Below are 18,702 nucleotides of genomic sequence, written 5' to 3' on the forward strand. Positions count from 1 at the left end.
AATTGGAAGACTCTATCCTTGCTTTCTCTCAATGAGAGATCAAATTTGAGGAACATCCATTTACCAAGAACTTGAGACCATCTGCAATATTCACTAATGATGTCGAGGATACAAAGCATTAATTAAACAATTGTGGTCTCAGGTTAAAGTTCTCAAGGTAAAAGATCTCATGCACTCTTATTTGAAAGACTAGACAGAAGAAAAGTAAACCAAGAATTCAAAGTTTGCTGGATATCTCAAATAATTCAAACACATCAAACAAGTCAAGAGATCAAAGTTATAGCCAGAAAGTAATCAATCATTTTATACACATTGGGGAAAAAAATTCAACACTAAATCAGATTAAAACAGTAATTTAACAGTTTTAAATTAAACTTGTAAATGAAAGAAACTGTGACCATACAATAAGTAGTAACAGTTAGCAGCAACTTCTGAATACAATTTCTATTGGGAAAAACACTATGTAATATTCTTAATTTGCTGTTCTGAAACTTGAGGTATGGAATCAGAATAGAATTTTTAACTCGTCAACCAGTAATTATGTTGTAAATAGGGATTCAATTTTAGAAAGGAAATCACATATGTTTACAAGCATGCTTACACCAAGCCCACAATGTTAGATGGTGTTGCACTTAAAAGAATGAGCGTTAGAGATAAAGTCACAACACACAGCTGTAAGTCCTTGATTAGCATAATTTAAGAGCAACTGTTGAATTATTGAACAACTGATAAATTTATCTTTTGAAGTGGAGGAGGATGGCACAATTTTCCTTCCTGGGATGAAGATATTGCCTACCTTTGCTTGTGGGAACATTCCCCACCCCAAAAAATTGTCTTCTAGCATACACTATTTGTGAACATAGGGGGGAATGTTAGTAACTTTGCAGTTGACACCAAAATTGGAGGTGTAGTGGACAGCGAAGGTTACCTTCGAATACAATGGGGATCTTGATCAGATAGGCCAATGGGCTGAGGAGTGGCAGATGGAGTTTAATTTAGGTATATGTGTGGTGCTGCATTTTGAAAAAGCAAATCAGAGCAGGACTTATACATTTAATGGTAAAGTCCTGGGGAATGTTACTGAATAAAGAGACCTTGCAGTGCAGGTTCATAGTTCCTTGAAGATAGAGTCACAGGGAGATAGGATAATGAAGAAGGCATTTGGTATGCTTTCCTTTATTGGTCAGAGCATTGAGTATAGGAGCTGGGAGGTTATGTTGCGGCTGTACTGGACTTTGGTTAGGCCACTTTTGAAATATTATGTGCTATTCTGGTCTCCTTCCTATCAGAAGGATGTTGTGAAATTTGAAAGGGTTCAGAAAAGATTTACAAGGATGTTGCCAGGGTTGGAGGATTTGAGTTACAGGGAGAGACTGAATAGGCTGGGGCTGTTTTCTCAGAGCTGAGGGGTGACCTTATAGATGTTTATAAAATCATGAGGGGCATGGACAGGATAAATGGACAAAGTCTTTTCCCTGGGGTAGGGGATGGGGGAGTCCAGAACTAGAGGGCACAGGTTTAAATTAAGAGGGGAAAGGTATAAAAGGGACCTAAAGGGCAACTTTTTCACGCAGAGGGTGGTACGTGTATGGAATGAGCTGCCAGAGGAAGTGGTGGAGGTGAGTACAATTACAGCATTTAAAAGGCATATGCTTGGATATATGAATAGGAAGGGTTTAGACAGAAATGGGCCAAGTACTAGCAAATGGGACTAGATTAACTTAGGATATTTGGTTGGGACGAATGAGTTGGGCCGAAGAGTCTGTTTCCATCTGTACATCTGTATGACTCTTAACAAAGAGAAATACCCAAATGTGGGTTATCAATGATCTGAATCTAGTTGACGTATAATGGTTCAAGGGTCTGGGCTGATATACAGTGTAAGAGAATTTGAATTGAATACTGAACATTCTATTGAGTTACAGCAAGCCTGTATATATTCAATGTTTCAAAACAGTGCTCGTACAGAGAAATAAATGTAACACCTCGCATTCTCCTTAGAAATATGCGACTTTCATCAAATCTTTGATTAGGTTTCTCTCTCGAAGTAGAGTTGGAAAATTCAAGATCTTTTTAGGGCTCCAACAGACTGTCTATATTATTCATTATATTCTGATATGCCATAAAACAAAACACTACATGCCAACGTGCTTACTGCCTGTGGCCCTTTGTCCAACTTGCAACCACTGTGTTTTAGTAGAATAGGTAGGAATTACATGTCCTACACAACTATATCAGTTTGATAAATTCATGCACTGATAATTTGTTCTTTCCCTGGATAATTACATGTAAATATTGCATCCTAGCTACAATCAATATTTTCTTCACAGGTTAAAAAGAAAGCCTATATGTATGATGATGATGATGAATAATGTATCTTACAAAAGTGGAGAGGCAGCTGACCTTTTGCAGACATTTTACTGAAGATGCACCACTTTCTGAACTTAGGGAAGGGTGAATCCTTAACATACCACGGTGGCATCATTAAGAACCCAAATATCTGTTTTTATGTTCACCAAGTTGATCAGTATTGGAGATCTTGAGTTCAGCACTATGAAAGAAATGCCCATTTTTTTAATGCCCCATTTTCTGAATTGCAAGAATCTAAAATAGAAATGTTTACGCACTCAAATGGTTCAATGATCGAATATATGGATATTTTATGGAGCTGGCATCAACAATTCTGCCTTATTAAATATTTATATGCTGCAAAAATTGAAAGTTGATATGTGATTTCCCAATATTTCTGGCAATGGAATTTCTAACATACAGTTAGAAACCTGCTCTTAACAAAGAGCTAAATCAAGTCCTTATGTGGGACCATTTTCTACTGTTCAAGACGACAATGAATTATATTTTATGGATGGGCCATGAACTCAATTTTGTATTGATTTTTTTTACATGTAAAAAGCAATCTTTCCATTTGGCTGCTGTCTTTCTTATCACATATTCTTCCAGTTAGAACACAATTGAAGCTTCAAATTTCTGCACAATGATCAATGACACACACTGACAAGCAACATGGTATTCAGATGCTCAATTTGTCAACTCATCACACAGTTAAGGGAAGTTGATGCGACTACCATATAACTGAAATTTAAGTGCATAACCTGGCATTCAGGAGGCAAACTTTCCGTTGTTTACATTTGACCACTGGATTGACCTGATTGTGAAATATATTTTTCCACATCTTTGCATTAAGTGCACTGTAACCTCTCCAATTAGAATGCTTGGGACCAATTAATTTCTGGATTTTGAACAAAGTTAAAATGTTTAATCACAGTTATGTAAACTGAAAATACTGCAGATATAAAGAGTTACCCGAAGCATAAAACAGATTAATTAATATAAAGGAGTTTTCAAATAAACTTTCACTGATGCAAATCTCATACTTTCCAAGTTTCTGCTCCAAATGTACAGAACCAAAATAATGTAATCATTTGCTTGGATCTACTCAAAAAACACTGAACAATCAGTGCTTTTGAACAATAGATTTCTGGACTGGAAAAGTACAGTATTATAATAGTAAGAAGTGTAGAGGAACAGAAGAGTACCACATGCAACACAGGTAGATAATGCGTTAAGAAATCATCCTTTATTAGCTAAGGTAGAGAATATAACAGCATGAACATTAAGATAGAATTGCATAAAATACCCATTATGGAGCAGCTGGAATACGAGGCAGAACACAGAAGAGACATAAGAGGATGTTGGCAAAATTGGAGAACTTTAGCCAGGAGGCATGACTTGTTAGGCCAGGGTTGTTTCCTGTGGAACCAAGGAAGATTAGGTGAGGTTTAACTGATGTGTATAAAATTCTGAGGGGTCTAGGTAGATTGGACCGAAAGGACCTTTACCTTTAGTAGAGATGTCAATAATAACAGAATATAGACTTTAAGTGGAAAAGTCTTTGAGTTGAGGGGAAATGTCTCTACTCAGAGGGTAGTGAGACCAGGAACACTGCTTGAAACATCAGTACAGGCAGAAACTCTCATCTCATTTTTAAAAAATTCTTGGATATGTAATTGAAATGGCATAACCTATAGGGTTATGGACCAAAAGCTAGAAAGTGGGATTACGTCGGATTGCTATTTTTGGGCTGGTACAGGTGCAATAATTCAAATGATCGCCTCTCACTCTGTTAATTTTCTACGTTCCTAAAAACAAATGCATTACTTCTCAGTCAAGTGCTTGATCCATATTACTTTTTCTATAAATATAACACTTGCTCTATTTGGACATCACCATGGTGATACAATGTCATATCTGAATCTCCCCATTTCTAATTCTCCATGGAACTTAAAATCCAATGTTGTTATCTGTCTAACTTAGAGTCTCTAAAGCACTCAGGAAAATAATGTCAATTCCTCCTGTGGGCAAAGACACAGAAGACACAGGTGCTTAAGTAGTGGTTAACAATGAAGTTTTGCAGCAGTGTTAGTTAAATGATGCATGGTAAAAGCTATGTTTATACAAATCAAAAATTAATTCATAAGTAAACTTTGCTTATTATCTATACAGTACTTTAAAATATGGAACCAAAGTTTATATCATCCTTAACTTTCCACAAAACGCAGGGAATCTATACAGACATTTGTCTGATACAACGTGTTTAGTTCTTGTTCTCCAAAGATTTCAGACAGCAGGCCTGCAGAGGATTTTGAAGAAGCAAGTCAATTGACAACTGTAAAGAGTTCCTCACAATCAACTGGGATGACTTTTGCATGCATCGTGTTAATTAAAACCAAAATTCTTGTTCAATATTTTCCCAAAGTACAGATGAGAAAGATTATTTAGCTTGTCTAACTCATCTTATGAATTCCCCACCACAGCGTTGAATAGTCTGCTGAAAAATTTCCAAGTTTTTAACTCTGTTACAGTTCCCAAAAATCTATTCTGAGTATGTGTGAAGAAGAGCATGCTGACATCAGATCTCAGCTTACTTTTCAAAAATGTTGAGCAAAACAACATTAAGGTTTCCACAGTAAAAGTAAGGTGGTTATACCATAAGGGTAAACATAATTTTGTTTTCTATTTAAAGTGATTCCAAAAGGTTCAAATGAGACAGAAATGTCAAAATAGGATTATGTTTACAGAATAACTTATATTTAAAATTTTTAGAATAAAGCATTTCTTACCCTTATTGTGGAGTCATCCGAACAGGAAATCAGCATCATACCTTCAGATGTAAACTGACATTGTTGGACACATGCCATGTGACCTGTTAATGTTTTGTGAAGTTTACCACTAGGAAGCTCCAGAACCTTAGAAGAAAAAAATAACCAATTATCACAACAGAAGAAAGAGAGACAAGAAGAGAGGAATGGAATAAAGGTGCTTAAGTAGTGGTTAACAATGAAGTTTTGCAGCAGTGTTAGTTAAATGATGCATGGTAAAAGCTATGTTTATACAAATCAAAAATTAATTCATAAGTAAACTTTGCTTATTACAATTAAGAAAGGCTAAGCGTTGCTGAGAGCCTGTCTGCTTTCTATTTTAATTTTCCAATTGTCTGCTCTGACTGTTTTTATCAAAGCTCCTTAAATACAAAGTTTAAAAAATATGAAAAAAGGTACACGTTTTTCATAGTTACTAGCTTTTACGTTGGAGGTTGCAATTTACATTTCAATCCACAGTTTTCAGTTGATACCATTTTGAAACAAATTTTCAATTTCTAAATGCTGACATATCAACTTACTTGCAAATATTACAGCTAGTGTAACTACAGTATGAACAATTTTACTAATCATTCTCTTGCTAATGTCAACAATACCTTGCCATCTCCTGTAGCCACAATATCACTAAGATTGATATGACTAATTCCAGGCAAAGTCCCCTTTCCTGAACTGAAAACAAAAAAAATGCTGCAAATCACAGCGGGCCAGCCGGCATCCATACAGAGAGAGACAGATTGAGTCTAGATGACTCTTCATCAGAGCAGACTTCATCAGCCTTATGAAGAGTCATCTAGACTTGAAATGTTAGCATTCTCTACATGGATGCTGCCTGACCCACTGTGCTTTCCAGCATTTTTTGTTTTCAGTTCAGATTCCAGTATCTGCAGTAACTTGCTCCTAAACTCCCCTTTCCTTTGGTTTCCACATCTTTTCTGGTTACAATTCCTGTCACAAAGTTCAGTTAATCTACTCCTTGGCTGGTTGGATGATCTGCTAAAATTCTTGCATTCTACGCAGCACCATGTGAACGCAGTTCTATGAACTCAATGTCCAAAACAAAAAGTCAAAATTCAAAACCCTTGTCTCCTACCATTTGGGAAATCTTCTTTATTCATTTTATTACAACCCAAATCCTCAATTTCTCTCGTTCTAAATTGCTATGTATTGCCCAAATCCCTTCAAACTTCATTTGTGAGTTATTTCTTAAACAGGTAAAATTTATACATGTTATTATTATAAACTCAGAACAGTTTCAAAACATACTATTTAAAAAGTCATTATGATATCAGAGATAAATTAATTGGACAATGAAAACTAGTTTGTGAGAATAATTCCTTTCCAGACATTGAATCATCCCGGTCCAGGAATAAAATCCTCACCATGCCCAACCAGTCTGTGGCACCAGCATGTTTCTCATTTCATCAGGCTCTTTTCAAACATTGAGTCCATAATCCTGCTATTTCTTAATTAAAGTCCTCATTATTTAGAATCATCAAAGCCCTCATTACTCCATGGCAGATGGTGGGATATGATTTCAAAGGAAATATGGAATTAAAAACCCAGTGATGACCATGAAACCATTGATGATCGTTGTAAAAATTCATCTAGTTCACTAATATCCTTCAGGCAAGGAAAACTGCCATTGTTATCTAGTCTGACCTACATGTCACTCCAGACCCATAGCAATGTTACTGATTCTTAAATGACCTCAGTAATGTACACACAATGTCTCAGCCAACACCATCTTCAATCCTGGATATGTCCTGTCCATGTGATGTACTGGGCATATCAGTACCCATCAGTGGCACAGTTTTATTCAGTCAGGAGGGAGCTGGCCTGGGAGACCTCAATATCGACTCTATTCCCCAAGAAGTCTCATGATTATCAAGTCAAACATGGCAAGGAAAGCTGTTGTTGATTACACCCCCACCCAGCCTTCTACTCAGGTGATGACTCCTTACCCCTCCATGTTGAGGATGGCTGAGGCACAGAATGTACTCTGGGGTGGGCGATTTCACTGTCCATCACCAAGAAGTTCTCAGTAGCACCACTACTGATTGAGCTAGTCAAGTCTTAATGGACATTGCTGCTAGACTGGGTTTGGGGCAGGTGAGGGATCAACAAGGGGGAAAAACATACTTGACTTCATCTTCACCAATCTGTCTGTTGCACATCTGTATCCATGACAGTATCGGTAAGACCGATCGCCGGACAGTCCTTTTGGAAATACTTTCCATGCGTGTGTGGTACTAACACCGTGTTACATGGAATAACTTCAAACAGATCTAGACTGAGCTTCCACGAAGTACAATAGGCCATCAGTAGCAGCAGAACTGCACTCTCTACACAAGCTATAACCTCATGACCCAGTATATTCCCCACTCTATCATTACCATCAAGCCAGGGGAACAATCTTGATTTAATGAAGAGTGCAGGAGGGCTTGCCAGAATCAGAAACAAGCGTGCAAAAAATGAGACGTCAATCTGGTGAAGCTACAAAATCAAACTACAACATAAGCATCAATAGATCATTAGAGGTACATCACATGGATCAGATCTAAGCTCTGCGGTCCTGCCACACCCAGTTATGATTAGTGGTGGACAGTTAAACTACTCACTGGAGGAGGCAGCTCCACAAATATAACTATCCTCAATGATGGGGGAGCCCAGCACATCAATGCAAAAGATAAGGTTGAAGCATTTGCAACAATCTTCAGTCAGAAGCGTCTAGTGGATGATCCATCTCTGCCTCCTCCAGAGGACCTCAGTATCATAGATGCCAGTTTTCAGCCAATTTGGTTCACTCCAAATGTTATCAAGAAACAGTTTGAGGCACTGGATACAGCAAAAACTACAGGCCCTGACAGCATTGCAACAGTACCAAAGAATTGTGCTCCAGAACTTTCTGCGCCCATAGCCAAGCTGTTCCAGTACAGCTAGAACAATGGTATCTACAGGTACACAATCCTATATCCAAAACCCTCAAGACCAGCTGGTTAACAGAATTTGGAATTTTTTGGATTTTGGAACAAGTGATAGTTTAACGGTGAAATTTTAAAAAAAACCTTAGTGAACAGCAGCCGCACGTGTGAGTACTACAAGCCCTGAGACAGAATTGACGCCTGCCATTGCAGGGCCATGCCCCCATGTCACATCTGAGTGACCTGGGTCGAGTGGGTGCGGAGTTGGGTTAACTGTTTGCTTGCCAAATTACCTTGTTATGGAGCTTTTCAGATAAAGGATTGTGTACCTGTACTCAACAATGTGAACAAATTGCCCAGCTACATCCAGTACAGTAAGCAGGAGAAATCCAACCCAGTCAATTACTGCCCTAATCGTTCCTTACAATTTAACTTGTGGAACCCCAGTATTATTCTGATACAGCAACTCTGCACTCTGCTCAAGCCAATATTGTCTTCTTAATTTATAGAACTCAGAATACACTACTACAGATGTGCTATAACCAGGGCTTTGTATAGTTGAAGTATGACTTCTAATCTCATTTCTTCTACTTAAAGGTTGATGCCTGTTCCTTTAATCCTCTATAGGTTACACCAGATGACTTCCTACATTACAACTTTATGCAAATTGAACTTGCTGCTGTTAAAGATGTACACATATCAAAGTAATAAAAGAATGAGAAAACTGATTGCAACCCTGCTTACAGCTAAAAACAAACTGCTGTTAGAGCACTGAAATGAATCATGTACAGAAAATGTTAACCAGTAACATTTCTTTTACCATTGCATGCAGTCAAAGTTCAAAGACTAGTCAAATCTGACAAAGTATCTTTACATTAGTCTGACAGAATTATCTGAAAAGATGCAGAAAAAAAATACACTGATCATTGAAGATAAGACCAAACATGACATGTAGTGTCTGTCTTTAAATTTATCTTTATGCAATACAAAGTAGTCATTATCTGACTTCATAATTTGCAAAGTTACATTAATTATTTTCAGGCGGTTTGGCAGAAAGTAAAATAAAATCCTTGTGAAGAAGGATATAGTTACAAAGCAACAAAGACACCTTTAGAAAATGAGGCATTCTAGGACTGTCTTTAATTAGGAGGAAAATTGGATCTCATCAAATCACATTAAGCAATAAAGTGCACTTTATGTTTGTCCGTTTGAGAGATGTTGGTGTTAGCACAAACATCCATTGTAAACAAATGAATAACAAAATAAATTGATTTCCTTGCCAATAAATTCATTAAACACTAATGCCAGTTACAATACAAAAAGCTTTGCTGATGTTATGGCTAGTTTTTGAATTCGGAAAGCTCAAAATTTGCATTGTTAATATAAGATTTATTCTTCATGCAGCTAATTACTAGAAACCATACCTCAATACTACTAACTAACTTAATACTCATATCAGTTTTCATTATTCTATTTACCACTAATTTTTTTGGAGTAAATCTTTTACAGATGATCACCTGTTCTGGTAACTGAAGCCAAGAACAAATGACAGATGCTTTCATAGACTCATGTTGAATCTTAGTGCATTATATAAGAACTAAACAAAATCAACATTTTGCCCAACAACAGATCTACAAATTCAATAAGAACTTCCTTCAAAGAAAAGCATCTGGCACTCATTTGTAGCTCCCAGCACTCCAAAGCAAAACAATGCATGCTGTAGAACAGTCTTCATTACAGCATGTTTCCACTTCAATTACCTGAAAACACCCAAATTTTATACAAGCATTTCAGAAACATATAGGTGGGAACTTGTATGTCAAATTTACCAGTTTGTTATTCATTATTTGTTAAAAAATACCCATCCTTATTCACATCAGGAGTAAGCCCAGTAAACAGTATAAATTCTACACAGTAGCTTCATTTAGATGCAAGAATTTAAAATAATTTGTATTTATCCCAAATCATTGAGGTGTAATTCTCAGCAACACAAACTCGGTATGGATGGGGTAGCTTTAGTCTAGATGTAATATATGCTTAAATTCGTCTTGCACCTTTAGTGTGCCATTTTCTAGCCCTACTGCTACCAACAGGCTCTGCTGGAAGTGCTGTCTCTTCCACCCAATGCTCTGCAGGATGAACTTGGCCGACTTCATGCCTCCCTACAATTACAATGTATAAAAAAAAAGTAAAACAGTTAACATAAAATTCAATATTAAGCATTAAATGTGTATACAAACATACACACACAGCTTAGCTATTGGAAATTGTTGCATTCAGATTTTTACTCAATATCAGTGCTATTTTGATCAGACTAGTTTTATACTAGACATTAATTTTGAAAAGCAAAAACAAGCTTTTTTATGTGGTAGTAATTTATTTTGCCATGTTTCTGATGCCTTTCTGCTTGCTGAGATGTTTCTGCTCTTTGTAGCAAGTTGTACATCCTGAACACACTCCAATCTATGCACACTCACTCACCATTTTCCCATCAATACAAAAATTTAATAACAAAAATTTCATTAAATCAACAATATTTTTCATACAGTTATTAAATTTATTAATGAAGATTTTTAAATGATTTTTGCTCAACAACTCAACAGTTCAGCACTGTTCAGGATAATATATCATTCATTTGAAACAAATGATGGAACAAGTGATGGAAACAAAATAATACAATACTGGAAACATGGTACTTTTTAAAATAGTAGCTTAATTTTCAACGAGCTCTATAAAAGTAGCATTATAACTTCATATAGACTTTGAAGCCATGAATGCACTTCAGACAAATATGCTGATACTCTTCAACAGATAATGGAGAATTCATGGTGTTGGGGTTTCTCAACAGAGAAAACTGCAACTTTAATGAAGGAAAACGCTCAAAATGTAAGTTACAATGAGTTCACAAATACAAAAAAAAAGCTGCATTTTGATTGGATTTATTATTTGGTTTGATTTATTATTGTCACAAGTATCTAGGTACTTGCTAGGTATTTGCTTGCAGTACAGGTAAATCATACCATACAAAGTGCATTAAGTGTAATAGAACACAGTGAGGAATACAGTGTTACAGATGCAGAGAAGGTGCACAAGGAGTGAGGTCAACATTAAATGTGAAGTTAGAGGAGGTCCATTCAGATCATGACTTACATTGGATTTAGTTTATAACACATATACATTCTTTTTACTTTGTGGAATTATTGTGGTAAACCTAGCAGTAACAAATGTGGGAGAGAAACAACATGTGACTGGGGGAGTATTGAGCAGGGTAAGTAAGTGTTGGTAGCAAGAAAGTCATTGGGAGAGAAGGTCAGGGTCTGGAAGACAAGGCCAGAGCAGGTGGCTGAAAACAGGGACTAGTCGGCAATTTGTTGATGTTTCGAAGAAGCTAGGGAGTGTGAACACCCTTTTTGTCAAAGCAGCAGCCTGTTGGTCAGGTCCCAGATGCACGTGCGGGCGGTGGGGATGGGGGGTAGTGCAGGAGTGCAGCAAAGGGCTGAGAGGAGGGCGCCTGTGAAGAGATCACAATTTCAAACTTGTTATAAAGGATCACTCAGCAATTAAGGAGCTAGGAAGGCTAGAAATCATTCAAGCAATCTCTAGTTTAAAGTTGTATACATTCAGGATATATATGAGGAAAAATGGAGTTGATGCAATTGTAATTATTAAAGTTTTAATTATTAAACTGAAATCTGAGATTAAGGTCTGAAAATGCAGCTAAAAAGGGTCATAGCTAGAATATTTTAACCAGGCAGTTATGTATATATGTGAGGGAAAAACATGAGCTGAAGGTGTGTTTGGTGTGATGGCTGTTTGTGTGCTGAACTATCAGTTATTTCAGAAAAAATATTCTTTGTTCCTAACTTATGCACGTTGCCTTGTGCCAATTTAAATATTGCGGTGTTGAGGAAATTAATGCTTTCCTGTGTCTTCTGGATTTAGGTTTAATAGAGGGTTGTTAACTATTGAGAGTATTGATGAGTGTTTCTAATTCTATAAGATCAAATACCTTATGCGTCAACACAAACCCAGAGTAATTATCACAAACCAAAAAAGAGAAAATGCTGGAAAATCTCAGCAAGTCTGGCAGCATCTGTAAGGAGAGAAAAGAGCTGACATTTCGAGTCTAACTGTGTTTGTCAAAGGGACCTGCTTTGACAAAGGGTCAGTTAGACTCGAAACGCCAGCTCCTTTCTCTCCTTACAGATGCTGCCAGACTTGCTGAGATTTTACAGCATTTTCTCTTTTTTGGTTTCAGATTCTAGCAACCGCAGTAATTTGCTTTTACCCAGAGTAATTATACTAGGGACAACATCACCTAATAAAGAACAAAGAACAGCAGAGCAAAGGATCAGGCTTTTGGATCACCAAGCCTGCACAGATACATGACACCTTTCTAAATTAGAAACCTTTTGCCTCCTCACAGTCCATTCCCTCTATTCCCTGCTTATTCGTGTATCTGTCAAGACGCCGCTTAAGCGTTACTACCGTATACGTTTTTACCACCTCCTCTGGCAGTGCAATCCAGGCACTTACCACACTCTGAATAAAAAGCCTCCTTTAAACTTACTCACTTTTACCTTCAACCTATGTCCCCTATGACTGACATTTATACCATGAAAAATTCTGACTATCAATTCTGTCCATGCTTCTCATGATTTTGTAAACCTCATCAGGCTGCTCCTCAGCCTCTGACGTTCAAATAAAAACAAATCAAGTTTATCCAATTTCTTTAATATCTTCCAAACCAGGCAACATTTTCGGAATCCTATCCAAAGCCTCCACATCCTTCTGGTAGTGTGACAACCAGAATTGCACACAATATTCCTTAATAAAAGTTCTATACAGTTGCAATAGGACTTGTCAATTTTTAAAATCTATGCACGGACCAAAGCAGCCAAGCTTGCCATATGCCTTCTTGACCACCTTATTCACTCGTATTGCCACTTACAGGGAACTGTAGTCCTGTACACCTAGGTCCTTCTGTATGTTCATGCTTCTGAGGGCTCTGCCATTTACTGGTTACTTCCCACCTGCGACAGTCCTTCCAAAATGCGCCATCTCACATTTGTCTGGATTAAATTTCATCTGCCCAAGTCTCCAGCCTATCTGTATCCTTCTGCATCCTCTAGCAATCCTTGTCACTACCTGTAGCTCCCCTTTGTGTTGTTTGCAAACATACTAATCAGACCACTTACATTCTCCTCTAAATCAGGGTTCCTGCACTGATCCCTGGGGAACACCCCTGGTCACAGATCTCTAGTCAGAAAAACACCCCTCCACTGCTACCCTTGGTCATCTATGACTCTGCCAGTTTTGTATCTATCTTACCAGCTCACTGTAGATCCCATGTTCCTTCACTTTCAGTATCAGCCTGCCATAAGGGACCTTGTCAAAGACTTTGCTAAAGTCTATGTAGACAACATCCACCACATTGCCCTCAGTAATTACCTTTGTCACTTCCTCAAAAAACTCAATCAATAATTTTTCCTGCACAAAGCCATGCTGCCTATTGCTAACAAGTCCATATGTTTCCAAATGTGAATAGATCCTGTCCCTAAGAGTCTTCCCTAATAATTTCCATACCCCTGGTGTAAAACTCACCAGCCTGTAATTTCTTGGATTATTCTTGTTGCCCTTCTTAAACAAAGGAACAACAGTCTACAGTCGTCTAGGATCTGGTCTGTGACTAAACAAGATACAAAGATTTTGTACAAGGCCCTAGTAATTTCCTCCTTCACCTCCCTCAGTATTCTGAGATAGATCTCATCAAGTCCTGGGGACATGTTTACTTCAATACTTTTAAAAACACCCAACCTTATATTTTAAATCAACATGCACCAGAATATCAACATGCCCCTGTCTAGACTCACCAGCTCCCATGCCATTCTCCTTTGTGAATACCAACGCAAAATATTTGTTAAGTGCGTCCTTCAGCTCCAAGCACAAATATCCTCCTTAGTCCTTGAGTGGACCTACCCTTTCCCTAGATGCCTTCTTGATCCAAATATATATGTATGAAAAGTTTTGGGATTGGCCAATCTTGCTGGCCAAGGACATTTCATGGCCTCCTTTAGCCCTGCTAAGTTTAAGTTCTTTCCTGCTTTATTTATTGTGGGTTCTGTCTTCAGTTTCCTAAGCATTATGTATGCTTCCTTTTACAAGAACTGCAGTTGCTGGAATCCAAAGTAGACAGGCAGGAGGCTGGAAGAACACAGCAAGCCAGGCAGCATCAGGAGGTGGAGAAGTCGAAGTTTTGGGTGTAACCCTTTTTTAGGTTTGGGGGTGGGTTTGGAGGGGACTTCAGATAAAGAGGGTGGCGAGGGCAGGATGGTGAAGTGGGGATAAGGGAAGACAGGTAGAGAGTACGACCTGACTGGTCAATGGGAGCAGTGTGGCAGAGGCGGAGGAATTGGGAGAATGGGATGAAGTTGCTGCAAGATACTGGGTTGGAGGAGGTGTAGTCCAGGTAATTAAGGGAGTCTATGGATTTGTAGTAAACGTCCATCTGGAGACTCCCTTTCCGACATGATCATCCTCAGCCTCCTCCATTGCCATAACGAACCACACCGCAAATTGGAGGAACATCTTAACTTCCGCCACGGCAGCTTACAGGCCGGAGGACACAAGATTGAGTTCTCCAATTTCAAATAACCTTCTTTCTCATCCCCCTACACCCTTCCCAGCCCCTCTCCATCCCCTCCACTGCTCCCTGTCACCAACTGAATTCATTCCTCCCATTGACCAACCAGGTCATACCATCTAACTATCACCACCCTGTCCCCGCCACCCCTATATCTGCAGCTCCCCCACATCCACCCCCAGTCCTGAAAAAGGGTTACACTCAAAACGTCAACTTCTCCACCTCCTGATGCTCCCTGGCTTGCTTGTTCTTCTAGCCTCCTGCCTGTCCTTCTACTTTATGATTAAGCTCACAATTTCTCTGGTCATCTAAGGTTTTCGAATCTTGCCATCTTCAACCTTCACTTTCACAGGAACATATTGATCCTGAACTCTAATCAACTGGCATTTAAAAGATTTCCACATGACAGACGTGGATTTACCCTTGAACAGTCACGCCCAAAGGAGACATTGCGAATAAATTAAATTGTGCCTCGATTAATCCAAAGGATAACTTCCTTCCCTTTGTCACCTAACTCCTTTAAGTAAAAGGCCAACATTCTACTGAGCATTTTAATTGATTTTCAAACTTCCTTAATCATTTAAAATGAATTAAATCACCAGGACTGCTTCCACTTCCAGAACATTCCCCATCTCTTCATCATGACTCAACTTATCTGTGCTGAAAGCTTTACCCATACTTTTGTCACCTTGAGATTCAACTCTCCCAGCGCCTCCTGATCAGTGTTCCACCCTCTGCAAACTCAAAACAGAAGGTGGTTATTTGGTCCATTGAACCCACTCAACTTAAAACCATGGATGATCCTCTATCTCAATGTCAAACTTCCATACTCTCCCCATAACCTTTGACGCCTTTAACCCCTAGAAATGTATCAATTTATTTCTTAAATATTTTCAGTGATTTAGCTTCCACTGTCTTTTGTTATAGAGAAGTCCACAGGTTCACCAGCTTAAATGAAGAAATTTCAACTCAGCTCAGTCTGAAATGGCCTACTGGATATCTGGAGGCTGCAAACCCTTGTTCTGCGACCTTGTCAGGCGAAATGTTATCGCTCTATCCAATCTGTTCAACCTTATCAGAATTTGATACGTTCCAATGAAATGCCCTCTTATCTTTCTAAACTCCAGCAAATACAAGCTCAGTTAACCCAATCTGGCAACACCTTAATTTTTAAATCCTCACCTAGCTTCATCCAGAAGCAACCTGTAATCTCTTCAACTGTACAATTCTCAAAGAGGGCTGCACAGCTCCAAGTTTGGTCTTATCTCTACTCTTGCCTTTCACTGATCCGCTACAAGTGGTCATGCTTCAGTTGCCTAGGACTTATATAATTCTCTCTCTGAACTTCTCTATCTTTCTTTGAGATGCTTCTTAAAACCTTATCTACCTTACTATCCTTATGTGCTTCAGGGTCAACTTTTGTTTGGTAACACAAATGTGAAATGCCCTGGCCAAATGTAACAAGATTTAACAAGTGGAGTCCTAAGCTCTTTGCTCTTCTATAATTTGCAGCTTCTCACCAATTAGAAAACACTTTTCTTTGGCCAAAAGAGGATACTTCACTTTTATTAATTGCATCTGCCATTGTTTCACTTAAGTTGTGCGTGTATCTTTTCAGATTCTTACTTTGAACTGGACTTACTCCAAACTGTTAATGTCATCTGCAATCTTGGATATCCAACCTAATATCCCTTCAGCATAATTGATAATAACAACATGAATTTGCAGATCCAGAACGGATCACTGGGAATAAGACTTGCCACATTCTGCTAATCTAAATATGTATTTGTCATCCCCGTGCTTGGTCTCCTACTTGCCAAACAATTTCTGACTCAAGTCAAGGCAACCTATAGTACCATACACTACCAATAAGTTTGTGGAATCAAATTGGACACCTTATAGTCCATACATGTAGTAGCCATAAATATTCATTTTCCAAATGATTAGTAGCCTCAAAAAATTCCCTTTGTCAGTGCGATGATGCTGCTCCTTTAACAAGGTTATGCTGTCTTGACTCTTCTTTTCTAGAGAGGTCGTAAAAGACACAGACTCAGAAAAGTCCGGGGTTGAAGGGTTTTATAGCCAGCTTGATTATAGCCAACAGATACTGCCTCAGGCAAAAGGCTTTCAAGTTTTTTAAAAAATTGTAGAATGAAAGGGGAGTGGTCAGTTCTCCAAGCTCAGCTTTTCTCTGGTTTGGTTTGGTTTTTAACAGTGTGAAAAAAATTCTGGACCCAAAGAAGCAGGTCCAGGCTGGTACTCCCTCTCTTACATCTCCCCTGTAAGACCCTGTGTTTGATTTTACATTTTGTGTGAAGAGGTGTTTAGGAGGATTGTTACAAGTAATTGGAATGGCAGCATTAAATTGGTATGATCTATTGGGTTTTCAGATAGGTTAAGTTATTCAGTATTCTGTTCTCTCTTGTTTGTGTTTCATTTTGTAATCTTGTAAATAGATTCTGTTATGTTTAAAACTAAGTGGCATCTCTCCTGGAATATCCGTGTTATACCTGCTTAAAATCACTAGCAGAAGTTAGGGTCTGGGCTACCTTGTTGAAATGTTTTGAGAGGTCTGGCCTGGTCCGTAACAGTCAGACATGACTTAGTTTTAACAAAGCCACACTGGCTCTACTTGGTTAATGCAAAAGCTCAGGCACTCAACTATGAACGAACATTCTTGGGAGTTTCCCTGCAACTCCAACACAAAAGCATTAAGCAGCCTTTCAACACATTCCCAATTATAGTCAAGTAGAAATGATCAAATCTACATTGCTCTATCCAATACAAAAGCTGCTTAAATACGAATGATTACCAAACAGGACCGACAGATTGAAAAAGAGCACATGACCAACAATGCAAAGGACTGCAATCCACATAACGTTAAATTTAGCTTAGATTCAAGATATAATATGACCAAGAATTGGATTTGACATGAAGGATTTAAATTAAGATAACTACTATTAGACATATGTTTACTTCCAAATTTGTTGCAAGCTAAATAAATCAATTCACAAGATGCAGTGACAACCTAAATTTGGTATAATTTTAAAAACTGCATATCAAGTCTTACTAAATATATCCTTAGTTGGTAAGATATTTTTTCAAACTCAATAAATGAGCTTGATTAAAATTTCTGTGGAAACTCAACATGGAACCTTACAGACATAATTCTGATAGATGTTTTAAAAAAACAGCTTCAGGCAGAAATATTAAGACCACAATATCCTGGAAGATTTGCATCAATTTTAAACCAAGTAAAATTGAATCAGCCACAAACACAAGAGCTAACAAAATATCAGGTGATCAAGCAAGCTATACGATTCTTACTAATTATACAAGACTGCTATTAACTGTTTAGCACTAAACACAAGCAAACAAACTGGACACACAAAATTTGGATATGGGCTTACACACCTGCTTCTTTGATTCACAGCACACCATGGAGGGAGAGGAATGGTAGGTCAATACATTTCCCATTAGAGAAGGACAAAGTCAACCAGGGCTACTTTTTAACACATCCCAGCAGCTGGCAAAACTACAGGAGCAGATTGTCTGCCTCCCCTGTTGACTGGGAAAAGCATGTAGAAGGAGAAGACACAGAGGAAGTAAGAGGTGCGTCAAGAAAACAAAGTAAATGTAAAATACCGAAATGTGCAGCAGTATTCTTAGCAAGAGGAAAAATACATTACCACAAAGTGAAGTTAATAGCTTATTGACATATTATGAGCTTGTAACAATATTGTGAAATGAATTAACAGCATGTTCCTGCAGAAAGAAATCTGGAATAGAGGTTGAACGCCTTGTGGAGCTATGAACCCACCTAGAGTGGATACTCAACTTATAACAGGTTCCTACTGTGATGCTGAATGTCACCCTAGCCAATCATTGGCTCAGACTTAATAGCTTCATGCAGGACCATCAAGGTCAGCCAACTTTTATTTGTAAGCAAGAAAACAGACAC

The 18,702-nt window shown here is 38.2% G+C and overlaps 1 protein-coding gene across 7 annotated transcripts in view; it reads right to left on the reverse strand.

The window, feature by feature from the left end:
• apaf1 (apoptotic peptidase activating factor 1) overlaps positions 1-18,702 on the reverse strand; it is a 185,268-nt gene that overhangs the window by 68,712 nt on the left and 97,854 nt on the right. For 3 of the 7 annotated variants that reach the window (XM_087999559.1, XM_043713622.2, XM_087999561.1), the window contains 2 exons: positions 10,153-10,260; positions 5,139-5,264 (listed from right to left, as the gene is read on the reverse strand). In XM_087999559.1, coding sequence (XP_087855685.1) covers positions 5,139-5,264; positions 10,153-10,260 — 234 coding nt within the window. Of the gene's footprint in view, positions 1-1,857; positions 2,552-3,655; positions 3,769-5,138; positions 5,265-10,152; positions 10,261-18,702 lie in introns of those variants that run through there. The other 4 variants (XM_087999560.1, XM_043713623.2, XR_015761153.1 and 1 more) reach the window with 3 other exon arrangements.

The sequence above is a fragment of the Chiloscyllium plagiosum genome, unplaced genomic scaffold (genome assembly GCF_037043375.1).
Source record: "Chiloscyllium plagiosum isolate Xiang-an unplaced genomic scaffold, Cpla_swu_hap1 HiC_scaffold_23, whole genome shotgun sequence".
In the NCBI taxonomy this organism is placed as follows: Eukaryota; Metazoa; Chordata; class Chondrichthyes; order Orectolobiformes; family Hemiscylliidae; genus Chiloscyllium; species Chiloscyllium plagiosum.